General features: G+C 41.6%; 2 protein-coding genes across 3 annotated transcripts in view; one reads left to right on the forward strand and one right to left on the reverse strand.

Moving 5' to 3' along the window:
• The window catches only part of KIF4A (kinesin family member 4A), a 173,626-nt gene extending 156,230 nt beyond the window's left edge, over positions 1 to 17,396 (reverse strand). The window contains exons 1-6 of the mRNA XM_055121514.1: positions 16,949 to 17,396; positions 16,704 to 16,818; positions 11,958 to 12,148; positions 5,677 to 5,769; positions 2,251 to 2,417; positions 1,752 to 1,846 (exon numbers count right to left, since the gene is read on the reverse strand). Of these exons, the coding sequence (XP_054977489.1) occupies positions 1,752 to 1,846; positions 2,251 to 2,417; positions 5,677 to 5,769; positions 11,958 to 12,148; positions 16,704 to 16,818; positions 16,949 to 17,068 (781 nt within the window). The 5' untranslated portion in view covers positions 17,069 to 17,396. The remainder of the gene's footprint in view (positions 1 to 1,751; positions 1,847 to 2,250; positions 2,418 to 5,676; positions 5,770 to 11,957; positions 12,149 to 16,703; positions 16,819 to 16,948) is intronic.
• A 152-nt stretch (positions 17,397 to 17,548) lies between these two features.
• PDZD11 (PDZ domain containing 11) lies at positions 17,549 to 23,377 on the forward strand. Of its 2 annotated transcripts, none has more exons than XM_055122853.1 (7): positions 17,549 to 17,659; positions 18,199 to 18,298; positions 18,715 to 18,798; positions 19,283 to 19,339; positions 19,683 to 19,781; positions 20,013 to 20,073; positions 20,236 to 23,374. In XM_055122853.1, exons 2-7 carry the CDS (start codon positions 18,212 to 18,214, stop codon positions 20,268 to 20,270), a joined length of 423 nt encoding a protein of 140 aa, XP_054978828.1. In that variant the 5' UTR covers positions 17,549 to 17,659; positions 18,199 to 18,211; the 3' UTR covers positions 20,271 to 23,374. The 2 variants fall into 2 exon arrangements, with proteins under 2 accessions (XP_054978828.1, XP_054978829.1); XM_055122854.1 differs by having other exon boundaries at positions 17,626 to 17,727; positions 20,236 to 23,377.
• The last annotated feature ends 1,429 nt before the right edge of the window (positions 23,378 to 24,806 follow it).

Here is a 24,806-nt window from a genome sequence, read left to right on the forward strand (position 1 = left end):
GAGAACATACTTTCGTGCAGAAACCCTGTGTTCAATCCCTACTATCACAGTCTCTTGAGAATCACTGGGAATGTGTCTTGAGGACTAAGCCAAAAGCAATCCCCAAGCACTGTTAGACCAATAGCAAAAATCAAAAAAGAAAGAACTGGGGCTGGAGCAATAGCAAAGCGGGTAGGGCATTTGCCTTGCACAGGGCCGACTCGGGTTCATTTCCCAGCATCCTATATGGTCCCCTGAGCACCGCCAGGGGTGATTCCTGAGTGCAGAGCCAGGTATGACCCAAAAAGGAAAAAAAAAAGAAAGAACTAAGAAATATGCAACTGAAAAATAGATAATGCACAAAAACCTTTAAAAATAGTATTAAGTGGTCAAAAAGGGACCGCACAGCAGGTAATGTGCTTGCTTTGTACACAGCAGACTCAGGTCAATCCCAGGTTATCTCATATGGTACCCTGAGTACTGCCAAGAGAGATTCCTGAACACAGAGCCAGGAGTAAGCCCTGAATACCACCAGATGTGCTGCCCCACCAGTAAAACAAAAATCCCAAAATAGCATAAAGAACACTAAATCTCCAAGTGCAAATAAAAGGAACACTTTTTAAACCATTCAGAACCAAATGCTAAATGATCAAGAAATAGGACTCTGCCCAATAGCAGCAATATAATAGTGATAAATGACAAAGGTAAAACCCCTCAATTACTATTTTTTTCTGCTCTCTATGTTCCCATAGGGTAAGAAAAGTCCAATACAAGTGAAAAGTAGGTAAAAGTCAACTACTTTAAAAAGAACTCAAATGGTGGCTGGAGTGATGGTATAATGGCACTGATCTTTGAGAAATCACGGAGAAAGATCTTCCAGATGACTGGGCACATATGTAATGTCAATTTGGAGGGCAAAGGGGGTTAAAATTAATTCCATGAATTATAGATCAGCAAATTTGATATAATTTGTAGATTATTACAGAGATGGATTGCAAGAATCCAGAAATGAAAAAAATAAGCATTAGAAGCCAGTTTGAATCCACTAAATGAAAGTAAGTTTTAGGCTAATCCTTCTTTCTTTCTAATTTCTTTTTGAACTAAGTTGGTAGCTATGACAAATATCGTAGACATAGTATAGCTGGATTTGAATAAGGCAACTGATGAAATCTTATTCGAAATCTTTAATTAAAAATGAAGAAACAGAAGATGGTTAATTTTTTAGAAAAATTAATAATTGCTTGAAGGACCATTCCCAAAGCATGCATATTACCAAGTTACTATCATGCTAGATAAAGGTTTCTAAGAGCATACATCATAGGGTTGTTGTAGTCTCAGTCGTTTCATCATTCATATCCAATAATTCAAATCATGATACAGAAACATGCTAATGAAGTTTATTAGTGATGTCTGGGAAGGATAGTGAATATTTGAGATGATAGAATCAGGATCACAATTTTAATTATAAGTAGTAGTTGGTGGTAAACAAAACAAAACTAAAACTAAAACTTGCCTTGACCAGATGAAATCAAATCAAGAGCCAGATCCAAATCTCACACCTAAATTTGAAAATGAGTGTAAGGGAAAAAAACAATTTTTCACTTTTCCTGAAATCAACCTCAAATTTGAATTGAAGATACTATTAGAATGTGATCTGAAATATCACAGTCAAAAAAAGAAAAGAAAAGAAAAGAAAAATCCCAGTAGGACACCAATGATGCCAATAAGTACTTGAAGTCTTTGGCTACAATTATGGTCTTAATTACACTCACCCTCTTTTAGACGGTCTCCTTCAGCTTTGGTTTTCTTCTGTCTTTCTGATCCAGCAAGGTCTACTAAATGAAGCTTGGAGCGAAAGTTGCTATTCCTGTAAAAATGAGAAGACAAGATATAATGGTATACAAGCTTAAGATTAGCAGAATATCAGAGTTGACATGCTGGCTCATGTTTTCTTTCAAGTCTAATGGTTCCATTAGGTTCTAGTGTTCAGAGTATAATACTTTGTAAAAATCAATAAGAGAAATCAGACTAATTTTTGACTTTAGTAGAATGTTTTTTAAAAAATTGATCCTGGGCATGAAAGAGAGCACAGAAGATAACGCACTTGCTTTGCATGAGGCCCATTCCAGTTTGGTCCTGTGCATTATCCCCTGAGCAATGCAATGGATTGTTCCTGAAGACAAAGCCACGGATAGCCCCTGAGCACTACAGAGCATGGCCCGACCCCCACACTTCCCCCCCAAAAAAAACAACCTTAAAATGGCAACTTACATGTCATTTTTCTTTCTTTGCTCTATGGAGATGGTAAAGATGGCATGAGATCGGGATGACTGAGAGTTCATAGCTGTGGAGGCCACAGTTCTACAGTTGTTACCCTGCTCCAAACAGGAAACAGTATCCAGTGCAACAAAAACGGTCTTCTCGGTGAGTCCCACAATCTTATTCAGAGAAAAAATAATTGCTTATGATTCACAATTCACATGCTTGATCAGAAATATAGCTTGGTGAATAAATATCTTTTTGTAAAAACCTATGGTATTTATACACAATGGAATATTGCTGGCTATGAGAAATGCAGCTTAGGAGTCGGAGCAATAGTAGTGGTAGGGCATTTGCCTTGCACGCGGCTGACCTGTGTTGAGTTCAATCCCTGGCATCCCATAAGGTCCCCCAAGCACCACCAGAAGTAACCCCTGAACATCACCTGGTGTGACGCAAAAATTGAAAAAAAAATGCAGCTTAAGATTTGCAGCTATGTGAATGAGTCTGGAAAGTATTATGCTGAGTGAAGTTAGTCAGGAATGAGATAAAGAATAACCTTCGTTATTCCTTTTCTTTTCAACCCATTTCTGTTCAATCTTCCTGAAGTCTTACCTCCTAAAATGTCACCAAACTAGTAAGCCCTATACTAGATAATGATACAAAGAAATTTTAAGAATGACTAACCTCCAGGAGCTGACAGGAGTTGAGACATATACACATAAGGTAAAAACTTGAAAAAAAAATTATTGAAGACAGTGGGTGTTCCAGGATAGGGCATGGAAGCTTTGTGTTCTTGCTCTGTCTGCATATCCTGGCCTATGCAAAATTTCAACCTGAATATTCATCTGTATTCTTTAGCATACCCTTTAATGGTAAGCAAGTAATCCACTTGATGTACAGTGCTCTACATATAGACTAGGTCCTCAATAAAAGGATAATAAGATGATGAAGCGATATGAAGATGAAGATGACTGAAGCCAATGATAATCAAGACCCACTAATTTATAATGCTATTAATAGTTATAATGCTATTAATAGTAATGTTTGGGGAACTCTGTATTGCTATCCTGAATCCATTCCTAAATTATCAGCAGTACTCCACCACTGTAGAAATAGTTTTTCACAGACAAGCAGGAAATTTGTGCTGACTGGCATTAGTTCACACACTGGAAGTTGTAGACCACTGCCTTAAATCAATAATTGGGTCTGATCAGGATTAAGAAGGAGGCATAATTTCAAGAGGGGCTTTGGTGGAAGCTGACCATTAAAATCAGGAACCAAGATGTAGGAAGCCCTCTCCACCAAAGCTCGCTGAGATAACCCTCACTAGCTCAGATACAGAAACAAGTCTTGTGTGAACGATCAGTGATTACATAATTACCCAGATATTAGGGTAGTGCCATAGTTCTAATCCACTTTGACTTACCTATCTATGACAGGATGTGAACTGTCACAAAGGAAGTTGTTACACAGATCTTAACAAGTTAGCACCTTTAGGTGCAGCAGGGAACAAAAATTAAACTACAGAAGGATGTCTTTGTTAAACATGAAGCAAAACGTTGCCTTTCTCCCCTTTAACTCTGGCTTCACTATTAGGGAGAACATTAATGAATTAAAAAGATATTATTAATTGAAGAAAAATGAAAAAATACCCATAGCAATTAAATAGGATATATTCTGGCTGTATAATCTTGTTCAGTTACTTCCCAACCCACCTTCTATTCTCCAGATAAAATGGTTTAGTCTTATTACTTGGAGAAGTATATTTTTGCTTTACTACTTGAGTGATTCCTTAATAGAAGAATAACCTGGGTCTAGAGAGCTAGTACAGCAGGCAAGGCAATTGCCTTGCATGTAGCCAACCCAGGTTCAAACCCCAGCATCCCATATGGCTCCCTGAGCACTGCCAAGAGTGATCCCTGAGTGCAGAACCAGGAGTAAGCCTTGGGCACTGCTGGGGATAGCCCCCCAAAACAACAAAATCAAAGAAAAGTCTTCACTATTTTTATACTTATATTCCATCTACCCTACCTGACCAAACTTATCCTACTCACCACAATTTAAGGCAGGAACTAAAACTTCTTCAGCTTGAAATTTTCACCTCAAATAATGTTTGAAATTTGATTCCTGACTTGGCATGGAGCATGCAAAACATCTTAGAATTAGGTTCCAAGCTGGCTCAAGGAGCCAGATAGATAATTCCAAGTCCATTTGCACGCTGAAGGCCGTGGATGGATCTCTAGCACTTCATGGTCTCTGGCACCATCAGGAGTGACTCCTGAGTTCTGACCTGAGAATCGCCCCCAAGCAGATAGTGTGACCGCCCCCCGCCAACAGTTTTGTTTTTGGGCCACACTTGGCAGCGCTCAGGGTTTATTCCTAGATCTGTGCTCAGGCACACAATTTGTTTTGGGGCCATACCTGGTGGGGCTCAGGGTGGGTACCATATGGGATGGTGAGCATTGAACCCACATTGGCCAAGTTCAAGGTAAACACCCTACCTGCTTTACTATCACTTTGGTCCCAAACCCAATTTTTTTTTTAAAAAAAGAATTGATTCCAAGAGCATTTCTAGTGTTCATGAATTTTACCCAGGTTCCTGATCCCCACTATACAATTTTTTCCCCATATTTCAAGGCTATTTCATTTTCAAAATAAGTCTGATCCTTCAATCCTTGTTTTCGTGCCTGGTTAGGGAATTAAAACTCAGAAAGAAAAATAATACTCAGGAGCACATGCATCTATCTGCCCCCCAAGCACCTTACACTAAGCATTTAACTTTCTTGTTTGCTCTGCACAAGGAAGAGAAGAAGTACATGGTCAAGATGTTATTTTCCTGTTTCCCCAAAGCCTATACTACCCACTCTCAATCACTTTGAATCTTGGATTCTACTTTTCCTGAATTCTCAGACTGATGCTAGATCCATGTTCTGCCTATTTTCGACACTGTATTCTAGATTTGGCTCAATCACATATTAATGATACCTCTACCCTTGCCTCAGATTTTCTGCTCAGTTCCAGATCCTCATCCTGTATGTACCATATGTCAGCAGTCCCTCAAATAACTAATCTATTCTTAAGGTCTGGAATATAAAATTTTTTCTATACTGGTTAATAATTGGGGGTGGGGCGTAGGGTTGGGACCTGTATCCAGGACTCACCACTGGTGGGGCCCAGGGAAACATGCGGTCCCCTGTGCACCTTTAGGACTAATCCCTGAGCACAGCCAGGAATAAGCCCTCAGCACCAATGGGTGTGGCCCCAAAACCTAAAAAAAAGAGTTCTCATCTAGGAATTCTGGAATAACAAGGGAAATTAGGAGCTTACAAAATGTAAAATGTTCAGAGTTCTTTAAAAAACCATAGCAGCAAAATGGGATGTGAAGTCAACTAAAGTGCAACATTTTCTTTAATAACAAATGAAAGACAAACACACCTTTATGCCTTCCTTAGGATCCTCCCGTATATTTATCTGAGAGGCTTTCTCACGAGATGAGCATAGAAGATCCAAGATTTCTTCATTGTAAATCTGGTATTGTCAAAAATAAAGTGGTAAAAGCAAGATATTAACATTGGCAATTTCCAAGTAATGGGATCATGGGAGGGTTTCAAAATTTCGACTTTCTATATATAAAAAAACTGTTTATACTTAACGCATATTATTCTTATATTAAGAGGACTTTCACCCTGCACATAATCATTTGATACTTCAAAATGAAATCAAGTATTACTTATAACAAAAATTGTGATTGCTCTCTTAAGATAAGAGCACCTTAGGAATAGCAACACAGTAAAAATTCCTCAATTCAATTATTCTGATAGTGTCACAACAGCAATACTCCTCATTAATTTTGTTAACATGTTAAGAGGTTTTTAGTGGAGGGTGAAAGTAAGAAGCAAAAGGAAAAACCAACAACCAGCACTTTAAGTACTTAGAACAGTGTAAACCTATTTATTATTGCTATTGCTATTATTTAATATAACATGGTCTCAAGTTATCTTTATGTTAGATTGCCTTAGTCAAAACTGCAAGATAATGATGAAGGCTAATAATTTTTTTCTTTCTAAGGGGAACATATACAAAACCACAAAACCCTACTGCCAGACATTATGCAGGCAGGAACCTTACATTTGGGGACATTTCAGAAGTCAGCACATCCAGAACACAATGGATACGCTTCACCCTAAATGATCCTGGCATACCTACCCTGAAAACTAATCTTCATGATGTTTAATTTCTCTCCTTCAATTCTACACCTCCTAGACTTATGAACATAGGCAGCTTCAACTTCAGGGTGAAATTTTCAAATTTTATCACTAAATGCTTAAAATTTTGTCCCTTAAAGATTAGACACTGTTATCACTGCCATGGAACCAACCAGCTAATTTCCAGAAACCACAGTTTTCCCAACTGTATTTTTGGTGTCATGAGATTAAGTATATCTAGTTAATCTAAATGCATAATAATATACTCCAGAATAAAACTCCAGCATGAGAGGAATTTTTAAAATATCTGGTTTTCATCATGGTTCTGTATGGACAGACTCTCTGGACAATGGGTCAGAATAGAATATCCAGGACAACCATATATATATATATATATATATATATATATATATATATATATATATATATATATATATATATATATCAGGTAATTTTTGACAAAGGAGCTGAGAGCATAAAATGCTCTAAAGACAGTTTCTTAAACAAATGGTGTTGAAAGAATTGGATAACCAATTCTTTAAGAAATTAAAGCTAAAGCCATTATCTCACAATGGCCAACTTTTCCCAAAAGCCGACTCAAAGTGGATCAAAGACTTTGAAATAAGACCAGAGTCTATAAAATACACTGAGGAAATTATAGGCAGAATGCTCTAAGACCGAGACCTCAAAGGAGTCTTCAATGATAGATGCCATTGACAAAGGGTATAGAATCAAAACTAAACAAATGGGACTACATAGAGCAAAATCGTTTCTTTATAGCAAAAGAAACACAGGCTAAAACCCAAAGACAGCAAACTGAATGGTAGACAATATCTGTTCTCAACACATCAGATAAAAGGTTTATATAAAGTACTCACAAAGATCAACCAAAAAAAATCAAAAAATGAGGCTGGAGCAATAGTACAGTGGGTAGGGCATTTGCTTTCCACACAGCTGACCCAGGTTTGATCCCTGGCGTCCCATATGGTCCCCCAAGCACCTCCAGGAGTAACCCTTGAGCATCTCCAGAGTAACCTCTGAGCATCTCCGGGTGTGATCCAGAAAGCAAGTATTGCAAACCACAATCCCCAAAGAGAGAGAGAGAGAGAGAGAGAGAGAGAGAGAGAGAGAGAGAGAGAGAGGAAGTGCCTGTCATAGAGGAAGGCTAGGAGTAGGGTGGAGGTGATGGTGGTAATAGGAGAGAAACTGGGAACACTGTTGCTGGGAAATGTACACTGGTGGAGGGATGGGTGTTGGAACACTGTATGACTGAAACCTAATAATGAACAACTTTGTAAGGGTTTATCTCAGTAATTCAATAAAAACATCTTGGAAAAAATCAAAAATCCTCATCCAAAAATGTGGAGAGGAAATGAAAAGGTACTTCTCTGAAGAAGACCAACAGATGGTCAACAGGCACATAAACATACTCATCATAACTTATTATTAGCACTGTCTACCACTGTAGCACTGTCATCCCATTGTTCATTGATTTGCTCGAGTGGGCACCAGTAACGTCTCAATTCTGAGACTTGTTGTTACTGTTTTTAGCATATTGAATTCAACAAAGGTAGCTTGCCAGGCTCTGCCGTGCAGAGGGATACTCTTGGTAGCTTGCCGGGCTCTCTGAGAGGGATGGGGGAATGGAACCAAGGTCAGCCACGTGCAAGGCAAATGCCCTGCCTGCTGTGCTATTGCTCCAGTCCACTTATTATTAGGGAAATCCAAAGCAAGACAACAATGAGATACCATCTTACACCCGTGATAAGGATACATATCAAAAATACTGGGAACAAAATATGTTGGTGGGGGTGTGCGGAAAAAAAGAACTCTCATCCACTGCTGGTGGGAATGTTGTCTGGTTCAAGCCTTATGGAAAACATCATGAAGTGTACTCAGTGAACTTAGAATTGAGATGCCATATGGCCCAGCCATTCCACTTTGGGTTATCTATCCCCAGGACAGAAAAACATTCATTCTGACGGATGTATACACAATCTTATTCATTGCAACACTCAGTATAATAGCTAATATTTGAAATCAACCTAGATGACAACAACAGATAAGTTGATCAAGAAAATGTGGTATATATACACAATGGGATACTACACAGATATAAGTAATGATGAAATCATACAATTCACTGCATCATGGATGGAACTGGAAGACACATTAAATGAAGTAAGCTAGAAAAAGGATGAATACAGGATGATACCACTAATATGTGATATTTAGAATAACTGGATGAGGAAAGGCAATGGTTTAAAGGGCAAATGCCTAGATCACCCTTAGCCCTAGGGAATAAGGAAGAGAAGGAAAGAAATCAAGGGGGGTGGGGTAGAGAGACAGATGAGAAGCCACAGGGGGAATGGGGGAAGGGATTCAGGTACATCAGTGGTGTTAAGGAATGATATAGCTAAATATCCAAACCACAGAGTCAACAATACTGAAATCACAACACCCAAACTTTAACAATCAAACTAAAAAGGTGCCTGTCAGAGACACACAAACGGATCTCGGACCCAAGCAACTTGTTGCAGAGATGGCTCTGGACTTTGCAATAGGCCTTTATCGCCAGGCCGCTCCCGTTGGAGGCAGGTGCCGTCCCTTCGCCTGCCCTCTGTCCCTTCGCCTGCCCTCTAGGAACCCTAGCGGCCACCACCTTCTAGAACTCAGCAAAAAGCTTTAGGTATGGGCGGCGGGGGTGGGAAACACCAGGCCTCATAGGACAGGGGAGGAGTCGATCCTTCTCCTTGCCCCTGCCCCATGGGACTCTGAGTATACGCCCAAGCCCGGCCACTGTCTACTTAAGCTCCCACACAGCCATGATCCAGAGACACACAAACGAATCTCGGACCTGAGCAGCTTGCTGCAGCAACCTCTCCAGACCCTAATTTTTAAAATTTTAGAATTCCGAGATCATGTGGCCACAAGAGCAGCTACGCGACATTATACTGTATCCATAACAAGCAATATAAAGCACACCGTCTAGCACCGGTTGCACTTTTGGCAGGTATGAGTGCTGGTGGGACTTGACACAAATATCGAGGGCAACCAAAGTAGAGAAAGAGTATTGTGCAAATTGTGTGCCACACAGGCAGGGGTAGGTGTGGAATTGGGTGTTGGGGGCGGGGGGGTTACTGGAGACTCTGGTGGTAGAAAAGATGCACTGGTGAAGGGATGAGTGTTTGATGAGTGTATGATCAAAGCTCAAATATGAAAGTTTTGTTATTGTACCTTACAGTGAATTAATAAAAACGGTGCCTATCAAAATGGCAGGCTGAGTTAGGGGAGGGAAGGGAACCTGAGAACATTGGTGAAGGGAAGTTGACACTGGTATGGGATTGGTACTGGAACATTTTATGTCAAAAATTCAACTATAAGTAACTTTGTAAATCATGATGCTTTAATAAATTTTGAAAAACTAAAAATTTTATTTACTACTACGGTCCAAGAACCTATAACATAAGGGCTTTGAAATATATGCTAAATACATTCTATCATTACTTACAATAATTTACCCAATTTTTAAATCATTATTTATGAAACATCAGACTCAAAACAATTATGGGAAATAAAAAAAATTGCAAACTGAAGAATATCTATAATAGAGACCAAATTGGACTTATAAAACGCCTGTCACTACATCAAAATAAGAAGCTTCTGCACCTCAAAAGAAACAGTGACCAAAATACAGAAAGAGTCCACAGAATGGGAAAGAATATTTACCCAATACCTATCTGATAAGAGATTAATATCCAGGATATACAAGATACTTGTGGAATTGTATAAGAAAAAAACCTCCAACCCCATCAAAAAATGGGGAGAAGAAATGAACAGAAGTTTCAGGGCCGGAGCGATAGCACAGCGGGTAGAGCATTTTTCTTGCATGTGGCCGATCTGGGTTCGATCCCTGGCATCCCATATGGTTCCCCAAGCACTGCCAGGAGTAATTCCTGAGTGCAAAGCCAGGAGTAACCCCTGAACATCGCTGGATGTGACCCAAAAAGCAAAAAAAAAAAAGAAATGAACAGAAGTTTCCTCAAAAAAGAAATACAAATGGCCAAAAGGCACATTAAAAAATGCTTCACATCGCTAGCCATCAGAGAGATGCAAATCAAAACAACAATGAGATATCATCTCACATCACAGAGACTGGCACACATTCAAAAAACAAAAGCAACCAGTGCTGGCATGGATGTGGGGGAAAAGGGACGCTCCTTCACTGTTGGTGGGAATGCCAAGTGGTCCAGCCTTTCTGGAAAACAATATGGACAGTCTTTCAAAAACTATAAATTGAGCTTCTATATGACCCTGCAATACCACTTCTGGGAATATATCCCGAGGTTGCAAAAGAGCACAGTAGAAATGACATCTGTACCTATATATTCATTGCAGCACTGGTCACAATAGCCAAAATATGGAAACAACTCGAGTGCCCTAAAACAAATGACTGGCTAAAGAAACTTTGGTACATCCACACAATGGAATACTATGCAGCTGTTAGGAGAGATGAAGTCATGAAATTTGCTTATAAATGGATAAATATGGAAAGTATCATGCTAAGTGAAATTAGTCAGAAAGAGAGGGACAGACATAGAGGGACTGCACTCATTTGTGGAGTAGAGAATAACATCACATGAGGCTGACACCCAAGGACAGTAGATACAAGGGCCAGGGGGATTGCCCCATAGCTGGAAGACTGCTTCATGAGCGGAGGGGAGAAGGCAGATGGAATAGAGAAGGGATCACTAAGAAAATGATGGCTCGAGGAAACAGTTGGGATGGGAGATGCATGCCGAAAGTAGATAATGGGCCAAACATGATGACCTCTCAGTGCCTGTATTGCAAGCTATAATGCCCAAAAGTAGAGTGAGAATATGGGGAATACTGTCTGTCTTAGAGGCAGGGGGAGGGTGGAAAAGGCAGGGTATATCTGGGATATTGGTGGTGGGGAATGTGCACTGGTGGAGGGATGGGTGTTTGATCATTGTGAGATTGTAACCCAAACATGAAAGCTTGTAAATATCTCACGGTGATTCAATAAAATTTTAAAAATTAAAAAAAAAACCCTGTCATCATTTTTATACAATCTTGTCAACTCCACTAATAATCAGATTAAATATATTACCTGATAACAAAGAAAGGACAGGGTGGATGCTCAGTATAACAGAGCCAGTAAATTTTCACTATCAATTTGTTATAATGCAGCTTTCTAAGAATGCAACTTACTATTTTGAGCTCAGCTAAGAAAAACCTGACTTAGATTTCTACCCAAAGATAAACTTGAATTCAGAATAATGAAAGATTGGGGCTACAGCAGGTAGGGCATTTGCCTTGCATGTGGCTGACCTAGGATTCCCAGATTCCATATGGTCCCCTGAGCACTGCCAGGAATTACTTCCTCAGTGCAGAGCCAGGAGTAACCCCTGTGCATCACTGGGTGTGAACCAAAAAGCTAAATATAAATAAGTAAATAAATAAAAATAATGACAAAGATTAAAAATTTACCTCTAAGTATGATACTTTCAGGGAAAATTCAAAGTCATTCCTTTTATCAATTTCTTTGAAGAGTAGTTGTATTACCCGAGGAATAACACCAACTGTTGGTTCATTCTCTTGTTCTGCAGTGTATGTACCTCCCATTGAATAGGTTTTTCCAGAGCCAGTCTGTCCATAGGCAAGTACAGTAGCATTGTATCCTGGCAAAACAGAAGTTACAAGTGGTGCTTAAACATATTCATTGAATCAATACACTCCATTTCCTTCAGCAATTAATTGTAACAAAATTCAGTCTCATAGGAATAGTAGAAACAGGTAAGCTTTATGGGTGCCATGACTTTATACTATTCCAATATGCAACGGACTTTATACTATTCCAATATGCAACGACGAAAAAAACTAACCCCAGAACACATGGGCCTCCTAATAGCCCTTCAAAGCTTTAGGACTTTGTAATTTTACTTTATCCATTGTTTGAGTAATCCTAAGTCATGTGAATTAAATGAAAATTAGAAGCTGCATAAATAACAGGGATTCCAGTATATATTTAATTAATAGACTCATTTCACAAGGCAACAGAATTGCTTTGGGCAGTGAAAGAATCCACTGCCCATCTGAATGCTCAGATAATATCTTAACTACATTATCAGGCTTCCCATAGAAATATTATCAAATATAATTCAATTGATTGATGACTTTTGCTTTGAGATACTATAAAGAATCTACAAAAAAGCATTTGTATATAGTTAACAGAAACAAAACTGTTAAAAATAATTGTTAGGCATAAGTAATATAGGAAAAGACCAAAAGGCAATCAATCATTACTATATTTAGTAAGAAAATCCTATTTTCATGAGTTTTTTCATGTTTTCGGCCAACTGGATCTTGGGAGATTATACAATACCAGGGATCAAACCCAGAATTCCTGCAGGTACTCAAGACCTCTAAGCTATATCCACAGCCCATTAATGGTAGCTACTAAGAAGTAGCAATAAAGAGGGAGCAATAAGTGCAAACTTACTTCAAGGTGGAAAAAATATGACCTTGGAGAAGTCTGTTCCTTGTTAGACTGATGGTAAACATGTACTAAAGGAATACTTGGGCCCAGGATTAAGACTATCTGCTTTGCATGTTTGAAGCCATGAGCTGAACACCTGCCATGGACCCAAATCAATGTGTGAAACTCCAGCACTGCTGTGTGGTCCATGTGACCAGAGGCAGTGAAATCTCTGATATTATAATAAATGTGGCCAGAACACCCCAACCCCACACTCCAACAAGGTATGTGAGAGCACCATAACCACGTGTGCGATCACTGTAGCCAAGTGTATGTGACCTCTGGCGCACCATGACTGAGGGTGTAATCTCTAGACACCGCAGCAACAATAACAAAGGGAAAATATAAAGGAATACAAGACAAGCTTTCTCTGTTAAAGGTAACAAAATCCACACTACTACCTAGAGTTTATCGAGATAAGTTTGGAGTTTGAAGGAAAAGCATCATTACATTTTTTTTAAATAAATTTATTTATTTTTAATTAATGAATCACCATGAGGGTACAGTTACAGATTTATACACATCTGTGCTTATGCTTCCCCCATACAAAGTTCGGGAACCCATCCCTTCACCAGTGCCCATATTCCACCACCAGTAAACTCAGCATCCCTCCCATCCTCCCCAATCCCATCTCCCCCCCACCCCACCCTGTCACTGTGGCAGGGCATTCCCTTCTGTTCTCTCCCTCTAATTAGCTATTGTGGTTTGCAATAAAGGTGTTGAGTGGTCACTGTGCTCAGTCTCTAGCCCTCATTCAGCCCGCAACTCCCTTCTCCCACATGGCCTTCGACTACATTATAGTTGGTGATCCCTTCTCTGAGTTGCCCTTTCCCCAGAATGTGAGGCCAGCGTCCTAGCCATGGAGTCAACATCCTGGTAGTTGTTTCTACAATTCTTGGGTGTTAGTCTCCCACTCTGTTATTCTATATGTCATAGATGAGTGCAATCTTTCTATGTCTGTCTCTCTCTTTCTGACTCATTTCACTTAGCATGAAACTTTTCATGCCGATCCACTTAAATAAAAAATTTGTGACCTCAAGTAAATTAAAAGCATCATTACATTTTGAAATATTTTTTTAATATATGAAAACCTTTAAGTCTTGAAAGAACATCTTTGTCTAAATTAAGACCCTGATGTTCTGAAAAATAAGATGCAATACTGAAGTTTTCACTGTAACAGACTGCTAGTATTATCACCTGGTATGAGTATGGAGCAAGATAATATTCCATCACCTTCATTAAAATCACAGATGCATTTACCTAACAGAGGGTAAAACAAGTTTCCATACTTCCTATGAAATACTCAAGGTTCTGTAGTATTAGGAATTCAGATGACAAGAGGGTACTATTTGAGCTGACTGAAAAACACTGACTTTGCCTTTGCAATCAAGGGCAGCGTTGACCAAAAAATATACATAGGAATCCTTTTGTACTTTATATTTCCTCTAAACACTATAATGTAACTCATAGTTTTTCAATTTAAGAATATGAAAGTAGAATTACAGTTCTGCTAATATGCTGTGAAGGTATATTCTGGGAAAGATTACTAGATGCCAAAGGTTCTGGAAACCATATTGTTTTGGAAAAACCTTAAAGGAATTGAGCAATGGTGATTAAAGATAGGAACATCAGCAGTAATGGAACAAATCAAAATTATTTGCAGCATGACAGGATTCAATGAGAAGAATAGAACACCACTTCTGTGACATTCCTATAACCTAAATTTGGTGATAAGTATTAGCAAACCAAAATTGAGAAACATTCTAGAAAATAACAAGCCTGTGATCTTAAAAAGTGTGCTGCTCATCAAAATTAGAAAGAAAAAGGCCTGGGGCAGAATTGATAGTGCAGCAGGAAGGGTTCTTGCCTTATTACACAGCCAAGTCAGTTTCAAAGCCCAGCACCACCTAACATGGTCCCCTCAGCCCTGCTAGGAGTAATCCCTCACTGGAAGTACCAAGTGTGTTTCGCCCCACCACCAAAAAAAAATCCCAAGAGGCCTACATGTTAGAATGAATATGACTACAATAGGCAGTATAATGAAATACAACCTGTGAGTATGAACTTGATCCTTTTGCTCTAAAGGACATTAAAACAACTGGTGAAACTTGTATGGGTTATAGGAAGTAGTAATATAGCAATACTAATTCTATTATTTTGGTGGTTATATTGTGTTTACTGTGTGTTGTGTGTAAGACAAAGTCCTTGTTTGTAGAAAATATACACTAAATCATAGGGGGAAATCAGGTCAACAAGTCAAATGGTTCAAGAAAAGTTATGTGTGCTTTTCTTGTATCATTTCTCTAAGTTTGCTTATAATTTTGCAACAAGGGGATGGAGTGATATTTCAGTGGGTAGGGTATTTGCCTTGCACATAGCCAACTTGGATTCCAACCCTGTCATCACATATGGTCCCCTAAGCAATGCCAGGAATAATTCCTGAGTGCAGAGCAAGGAGTAACCCCTGAACACTGCAGGGTGTGGTCCCCAAGAAGAAAAAAAAATGAAACAAAATGTTTAAGGTAGGAATAGAGAAGAAATACAGGGGGTGAGGTGTTTGTGGACCTCAGCACTATCAGGAGAGAGTCCTGAGCACAGAGCCAGGAGTACTCCAGAGCACCTTTGGATGAGATCCAAACTCAACCCCTGCCCCTGAAATAAAGGCTCACTGTGCCCTGAGATATGAGTAATCATTTTAATAGACTGTACTAGTATAATGTACAACTCTGTACTAATGATGTACACTGAACTAAATAACAATTAGATGTCTCTCAGGTGCTACTTTCTTCAGAATCACATGGTCTTCAACAAATTAAAAGCACTAGGTTGTATAATAAAGATTATGAAGTGAGCAGAGTATTCAGGGACTTGAAAGTTAACCAAGAATTAGTCTGAACACCATTCAAGAGTTGTCTTAAAGCTTCCCTATGCCGTCAAATTCACTCTAGATTCCTGTCAGTCCTTTTCATACAGGTTGGTTTTCATACAACTTACATGAGAGTCGTGTGTGACTCAACAGGACTGCTTCTGTTTCTTATTTTTAACTGAAAATATTTTTCTTTGACGGCAGAGCCTGGCAAGCTACCCGGGGCGTATTCGCTATGCCAAAAACAGTAACAACAAGTCTCAGCATGGAGATGTTACTGGTGCCGGCTGGAACAAATCGATGACCAACTGGATGACAGTACACTAAGTATCTCAAGTAAGATGATCAGCAGTGGCCCCCATCAAAGTGTCTAACGACAAAAATGTTCTCAGGTCCAATATAAGGAGGACCACGGAAAGCACTGTCACTGTCATCCCGTTGCTCATCGATTTGTTCGAGCGGGCACCAGTAATGTCTCTCATTGTGAGACTTATTGTTACTGTTTTTGGCATATCCAATACGCACGGGGAGCTTGCCAGGCTCTGCCATGCAGGCGGGATACTCTTGGTAGCTTGCTGGGCACTTTGAGAGGGGCGGAGGAATCGAACAGGGGTCGGCGGGCGTGCAAGGCGAATGCTCAACCGCTGTGCTATGGCTGCAGCCCCCCAGAAAGCACAGGCAGTATAAAGCAATCTTCAGAGGGTACTTCCCTAAATAATCCTGGGTTAGAGCTGAGGCTGTAAGCGTTTCGATCCTAGGCTGCTTCAGGCAGTCCTGCGTCGGAAGCACGGAAGCGCAGTTCCGGAACAGGCTTAAGAAGGAAAACATTTACCTCGAAAGATGCCTTTGATGAGTGGCGCTACCGCGGTATTGAAGACTTCTTCCTGTTCAGTAGCGGGGTCAAACACAAAATCGTAGGTAAAGGACTTGTCCGCCCCAACAACCACCTGGAAAGACAAGGAACGAGACATAAGAACCAAAATAAAATAAAATAAAATAAAATAAAAAGACTGGCCGACGGCCCTGGAAACGTTAAGGCCCCAGCTGTGCAGGTCAGGCCCAGGTGTGTGGACGCACCTGAGGCTCGCCGGGGACGAAGGAAAGGCACATCTGGCAGCCCTCGCTGAGCTCCTTGGGGACCAGAGGACGGCAGCGCAGCGCGACCCTCACAGGAATGCCCTTCACGTCTTCCTTCATGATCGCGCTTCGGGACGGCAAGACACTTGCTGTTCAAAAGGCGGGAGATCGCAGGGGGGGGGGGGGGGCGAGGCTCCGGCCCCCTCTGAGCGGCCGCAGCTTCTCCCCGCGGAACCGCCCCGGCCCGAGTCACTCCCCTTCGCTCGGCCCCGGCGGAGCGCCCGTTCGCTCGGCGCTGAGGAGAGCCCGGCGGCCACGGAAACGGCAAGGCAAGCCCCAGCAGGAGTCGGCGACGACCAAACAACGGCCCGGAGTGCCGGGGGAGAGGCAGATGTGGAGCGCAAAGGCGCCTCCTGAAGCCCCCGAGCTCCGGCGGCCCTTTCCCGTCCTTCCGTCTCCCCGCTCCCAGCCTGAGCTTTAACCGCCAAGTTTCAAATCCGCCCGAGAGGCGCCGGCCAATGGGCGCGCAGGAAGCCCGCCGACGGCCCGCCCCGCGGCCGCGCGCACCGGAAGGAGCGCGGGGGGAGAGGGCGGGCCCGTTCGGCGCGCGCCCTGGCCCCGCCCCTGGCCGCCCCAGCGCAACATCCGGTTCCGGTTCCCAGCCTGACTCGGAGGCGAGCGGCCCGGGAGCTGGTGCAGGCCTGCCGGCGGGTGAGAATTGACGTTTTCCCCGTTGTTGGGCTCCGGCCCCGGGCAGCGTGCTGGGCGGAGACCGGAAGGTACCCGGTAGTGAAGGGTGACGCCGGGGCGTCCCGCCTTTGCCGATCCCCCCCCCCCGCCCCCGAGACGGTGGGGCGGTGCCTTGCCCGGCGTTCCTGTTTCCGACCTGGGAAGAGTTTGATCAGTGTGAAAAGTTGGACCCAACACTCCCTTGGCCTTCGAACGTAGATCATTCTCGAAGCCGTCCTGATTCTCTTTTTCTCTAGAAGGAAGGCAGTGTGACCGATTTTGCAGAATTGGCTCGAGAGAGCAGCTAGTCTCTAGGATTACCTAAAATGTTGTCTGGTATCCAGGTGTTAAATGAAGCCAAGTTTCTCTTCTAGCTTCTTTCGCATCCGCAGATCTGGAAGTGGGCCGGACCCCTAGACAGACCACCTTGGGATAGATTGGAGCTCTTTGTAAAACTTCGGGGCTTGTTGTCCCTTTTGAACTCCTTCTGTCTGCTTTATTGATAAGCCTTTCCATTCCAGGGCCGTGTCAGAGATGGATGGCCGGATTCCTTATGATGATTACCCGGTGGTTTTCCTGCCTGCTTATGAGAATCCCCCAGCATGGATTCCTCCTCATGAGGTAAGAACCCTGTACCCAGAAATAGAGGGTTTTTTTCTCCCCCTGTGACCGTGAGTTGATAGACGAAAGGTAGAATTGCATGTTTAGAAAGCTTGTTGGAGTGTGAATCTCGGCCCTTGTTAGCAGGGGAGCCAGAAGTTATGTTCTGAGCAACAGAGGCCCATGGGAAACTTTGAAAGGAATTCTCCCGCCAATCCATTTAGCCCAGAGAATTCTGGAAATTCACAACCCCACTTGCTATTTGGTTGTGATAAAGGAATATACTGCTATGGGCTGTTAGCACTTCTTTAATTTACCCATCTGAGTACTGTTATCTCTTGTACATAAACGCAGTCAATGCGTTCAGAGTAACCCACTGGCTTTTCAGATGGAGTTGGATGTAAAGTCTTTGTCTAATAGTGAAATCTTTCTTGCAGAGGATATACCACCCAGACTATAACAATGAACTCACTCAGTTTCTGCCCCGAATCGTCACACTGAAGAAACCCCCTGGAGCTCAGGTGTGTTTGTTAAGAAATTATGCCTTTCTCTTGGGGTCCTTACCTGGTAGTACTGTGGGATACTCCTGGCTTGGTGCTCTGGTGTTGCTGCTTCTGGTGGTGTTGGGGGACCACATAGTGGGGATTGAATCCAGGGCTCCCACATGAAAAGTATACACATGAGCCCTTTCATCTATCTTCTTGGCCCCAGTTGTATATTATTCTAAGCTACGTGTACATACATATTGTTGTTGTTGCTGTTATTGTTGTTGTTGTGTATTTGTATATGCGCACCAAGCCAGTTGGTTGGGGAAATGAATTGGGAAGCAGTTAGGACGGTAAGGAAACTTTGCATTTTATAGGCAGAAAAGCTGAAATGCTACTTACACAATTGCTAATTTCTCTTTGAGAATTACATAAGCTAAGCTATCATACAGTGATGCTACTAGATATTCTTGTGTTTGTTCTCTGTACTGAGACCCGAATCTATGTTCTTGTCTTATAGTTGGGATTTAACATACGAGGAGGAAAGGCCTCTCAGCTTGGTATCTTCATCTCCAAGGTGTGTGTGCATCATAGGTAAAATGGATAGCTGCTTCCTTTTGTTGTTATTCAGTTGCTGGACTCCTATTTCATAAGGCCTAGGAGAAGACTGTTTCCTTAGATTCTTAGAAAAGCATAATGGGCACCGTTTACCGCATAAAGCTTTCCACCTGGCAAGCTATTTACCTCTCTACATGCTCTTGCATTCTCTCTCTCCTCCTCCTCGCTCTCTTTCTCCCCCCCACCGCCCTCCTCTCTCGATCCCACACATATACTCCTTACATTTGAATAGCACTTAATAGCAATTTGCTGTCTTAGAAATGATCCCACATCAGTCATATATATTCTTTTCTTACCACTAGGTGATTCCTGACTCTGATGCACACCGAGCAGGACTTCAAGAAGGGGACCAAGTTCTAGCTGTGAATGATGTGGATTTCCAAGATATTGAGCACAGCAAGGTGAGCACAGCACTCGGAATATTGTGAGGCAGGAAGCAATCCCAGGTGAAACAGGTTGGACAGGATTAGCTTTATCTCTAACTTGATAATGACTCTTTCCTGAGGAAGTGAATTAGAAGGAAGCTGCTATTAGTAACCTAGAAGGTTGCAGTGACAAACTACTTTTCACTGTTATAATTTTTTCCTGGGTCATATCTCTTCATTTGTACAGCCTGCTATGTTTCTTTACAGGCTGTTGATATCTTGAAGACAGCCCGTGAAATCAGCATGCGTGTTCGCTTCTTTCCCTACAGTAAGTGTATTATTATTATTTATTACTTACCTGGAAGGACCCTAGGTAGGAAGTCTACAAATACTGATTGGTAGACACCTCACAAGTTGAGAATGGGGAATTTGGAACTCAGGCTTGAAAATAACATGCTTTCTCTCCCTTTCCTTTTCTTCTTCCCCCCAGATTATCATCGCCAAAAAGAAAGGACTGTGCACTAGCATTGCAACCCTCAGCCTTCCACATGGAATCTTCTAGAGCAAGCTAGCTTGACCCTGGGGAAACCACTCAGGAAATTACCCTCAACCTCTCCCTGACATAGCTGAGTGGGGAGGTTGGGGACAGTGAAGCCCTATACTGAGATAACTAAATAATTTCATTATCTTAACTATACTGAACTTTTTATTCCCTAGTTTCACTTCATTGGGGGGAACCATACCTGGCCATGCTTAGGGGCTATTTCTGATTCTGTGCTCAGGAGAGACCTTTATGTGGCCCTAGGGATCAACTCAGGGTCAGCCAAAGTGGCCATATGCAAGACAAGTGCCTTAACTCCTGTACTTTCTTCAGCCTCCCCCCATCCTGGTTTGCTATTTTTTGTTTTGGGGGGCCACACCCAGCTGTGCGCAGGTCTTACTCCCGGCTCCCTGCTCAGGAACCACTTCTTTTGAGGCTTGGGGAACCTTAGGGAGTGCCAGGAATTGAACCCTGGTTGGCCGAGTGTAAGGCAAGCACCCTACCTACTGTACTAGTCTCTCTGACTCCCCTCCCTGGTTTTCTAGGTGAGCTTCATTTTCGCAAGAGGAAGTAGAAGGATGATGATACATAGGTATAGTCCAGCCTGTGAAGAACCCTGCTAGAAAAGGCAACTAACACTTACTGAACACCATGTCCTAGGCAATTACACATATGTCTCTGTTTTTGATAGAATATAGAAATCAGATTTTTAAAGTTTTGGGACCTGCCATCAAATCTGCCTGGTCATCTTTTTTCTTTATTTTGCTTGGTTTTTTTTTGGGGGGGGGCATACTAACTGTGCTCAGGGCTCACTCCTGGCTCTGAACTCAGGAATTACTCCTGGTGGAGCTCAGGAAACCATATATGGTGCCAGGAATCGAACCTGGGTTGGCTGTATGCAAAGTAGATGCCTTACCCACTGTACTATTTTTTCATCCCATGCCTGGTCATCTTTTCGCATCTTTATACTATTAGTCTTACACACTTGGGAGACCCTGTGGGAACCTGTTCCCCCTCCCCTTGCTCCTATTCTCCCCAAAGTAAAACCCAGTGCTGAGAAAACATTGTGACTTTCGCATGACATTGATTGGGTATACAATGACTGTTGAGACAAAAATAAGTGTTCTCATTAATACTTCTACACTAGTCCAAAGAGGCTATTCCTCACCAAACTAGAAGGAACACAGCAACTCAAAGGAGCCACTGAAAGTAACAAACACCAGACCTTCGCAACTATATCAGCTCAGAGCAATGGGGAAGCTGAGAAGCCATAGCCACAGTCTAAAGGGAGAATGGCAGTAGGAGAGGTATATTAGAGGAAGTAGGGCCTACCACCCTTAGTGTTGAACATTTCCATGAAAGGGACAGTATTGTAGTTCTGTCTTTTATAGATTATTTGATCTGGAACAAAAACTGTAAAGGTGAGAGATGCATTTCTTTTTGGGGGGGGGCAGCAGTAAGAAGTAGTAGTTACCAATTTACAAATTGTAGAAATTGTAGGTTGAATGGTACTGACTGCCACCTTCATCATCTTTCTCCACTTCCAGATAACTTGCTGTGCTTTAATTCCTTACTTTCCAGTCCATTGTTTGAGGATCCAGGCAAAGACATATTTCGTTTCTATTGGCATGTTCAAATTTCCCATTCAAATTTGAAGATTTCATTTTCTTTTTGGTTTTTGGACCACATCTGCCTGTTCTCAGAACATTCCTGGCTTTGCGCTCAGCTATCACTCTTGACGAGGCTCGGGGTACCATATGTGGTGGCAAGGATTAAACCGGGGTTGGCTGCATCCAACTCAAGTGTCCTACCGTTGTACTAACACTTCAGTCTCCAAGATTTGAAGTTTTCTGAGTTACAGGGTAAATGCCCTCATAATGGAAATCCTGAGTTTGCCTTAAAAAAATTCTGGAAAGGTGCATTCTGTCTTGGAGATTCATGCATCTCAACCTGAGGTGTGTACTCTCATCTCTCTCCCCTTTAAAGAAGCCTGTTTTCTCTTGAACACTTCTCTCTCCATATTTCCCTGAATAAAACTATTATACTTCAGTTAAAAAATGAAAGAATTCTGGAAAGCTTAAATATATTTCCAAGCTCTTCACCTGGAGAGTATTTTTATTTGTCTGAGGTCTCTGGAGTTCTAAATTTTCGAGTAAGGCAAATAACTCCAAATACAGAAAACCTAGTTCTTTGTTGTAGTAATATATCTCAATGAGGAAAGTTTGGTTCTCTCTGGTTCTCCTTAGGTACATTTTCTAGAGACTTGGTGACATTATTAGGTACCACTATCTCTTGTGAGCAGAGCTGAAAGAATTAATTTAGCTATTTCCTGTTTACTTGTTTTGGGGGCCTTGGGACACATCCAGTGGTGCCCAGGTCTTACTCCTGACTCTGTTCAGGGATCATTTCTGATGGGGGTCCGATGACCATCTGTGTTGCCAAAATTGAACCTGAGTCACTTGGAGGCAAGGCAAACACCCTACCCGCTGTACTATCACTTTGACCCGTAATTTAGCTAGTTTTAATGTTTCCAGGGAAATGTTTCATTTATATGAGCCCCCTGTGACTATATTGGAAGAAGAAACTGGAAGCTTCTTCAAGTGTACTTCCAAAAGTGATACCATATTTACTTAGTTTTCCGGATGTTGAGGCAACATTCCCTGTCTTTAGCAGGTTTTAAAGGACTCATTTAAAATTATGGAAAATATTGTATAAAAAAGTCCTAGTGAGGACACAAGCTGTGATACAAACTTAAGAATGCAACTCCCCCCCCTCCGAGCCCTAAATTGAATCTCATTTTTGAGACACTCGAAATGGTATTGGGGCACTAGCATGATGCAGTTGCATTGTGAAGGTTTAGGTATAGGATGAAAACATAACAAGATAGGTTGAGATAAAATAACCAGTCTTTTACTGAGGTTGTAGTAAAGGATGAGTTGCTAGGCCTTTGAGTGTCTAGACTCTGGTAGAGTTATCCCCTAAAGGTGTCTCTAGCAGTCAGACATAATAAGGTAGAATTTCTGGTCTACACAAGATCTTTCCACCTAGTACTTGTGAGATGCAATCAAGAAAAAATAAATTATGCTAGCAGTTGGGGGTGGGGTGGGGGTGGTGGTTATTCCTAAATTCAGGGATTGGAAGAGTTTGATAAGTAGCCAAGTATATAAACCCCAAGTTTGATGATTAGGAAGAAAGACTAATAGAAGCACAAATGGGTTTTTTTGTTTCTTTTTTGTGCGTGGGTGAAAATTTCATGTTGCCATTCTGCAAAACTGCTAACATTCACTGTCTGGGTTTTTTGTGAATTTTTTTTTTGTTTTGTATTTTGTTTTTAATTTTTTGATCGAATATCCGTGAGATAGACCATTACAAAGCTGTTCATGATTGGGTTTCTATCATACAATTATCAACACCCATCCCTCCACCAGTGTACACTTCCCACCACCGGTGTTCCCCATTTCCCTCCCCCCATCCCTCCAAGACCCACCCGCCAACATGCCTCTGTGGCAGACACTTTTCTTCCTTCTCTCTCTTCTTTTGAGAAATATGAATGATTAATCAAATTAGGTAGAGACTGTTTTGCGATCATCAAGTAGTGATTTGATGCCTGACTTTCTGATGGGCCCCAGGTAAATTTCTAACACTGGATGTGTTAAGGGAAAGATGAGTAGAGTTAAATTGTAACTCCAAGGAAACCTTCCAGGTTCTGCAAAAGGATAATTCTCACTGGGCTAAAGTTAGTTCCTTTCTTCTCTTTTAATAAATCAAACAGATTCACCTGGTAATTGAATAAGCGAAGGAAGTTTGCCTTTCCATGTGCACTCCCTATCCCAGCAAAGATGGGGAAGAAGATCCTTTTCCTTCTGTAGAGCTGAAATTTTTCTGGGAGAAATGACAGAAACCGCAATTGTATTAGTTGTACATTTAGGTGGTAATGTAGAAAAGAAAAAATATTGTCAGCTTACTAAAGCTTCATATTGCATGTTGAGGAAATCAACCATACGCCCTTTCCGTTAATAAGATAAACCACCACTATTTTTTGTTTGGGGAGTCATACCCAGTGTTCCTCAGAGACTGCTTTGAGGAGTTTCTCCTCATGCTTTCTTGGAGACCATGTGGGTCTCCTGTATTTGCAACCAGCCTGTTAGTGGCAAGCAGGTAGAGATAAGAGTACACTGTAGGGTCAGAGAGACAGTACGGCAGATGGGGACGAAGCTGACCCAGGTTTAATCCCTGGCACCACTTTATAGTTCATCAAGTCCTGTCAGTAGTAATCCCTGAGCACTGGTGGATGTGACCCCAAAATGAAAAAAAAATTCGGTGTAAGACTGGAGAGGTAGTACAGGTGTTAAGGCCCTTGCCTTGCATGCAGCTGACCCCAGTTCTATCTCTAGCACGGATGTGGTCCCCTGAGTACCACCAGGAGTAATCTTTTTATAAAATTTTTATTAGTGAATCACCATGAGATACAGTTACAGACTTACAAACTTTCGTGCTTGTGTTTCAGTCATACAATGGTT

Source organism: Sorex araneus, chromosome X, assembly GCF_027595985.1.
Source record: "Sorex araneus isolate mSorAra2 chromosome X, mSorAra2.pri, whole genome shotgun sequence".
Lineage (NCBI taxonomy): Eukaryota > Metazoa > Chordata > Mammalia > Eulipotyphla > Soricidae > Sorex > Sorex araneus.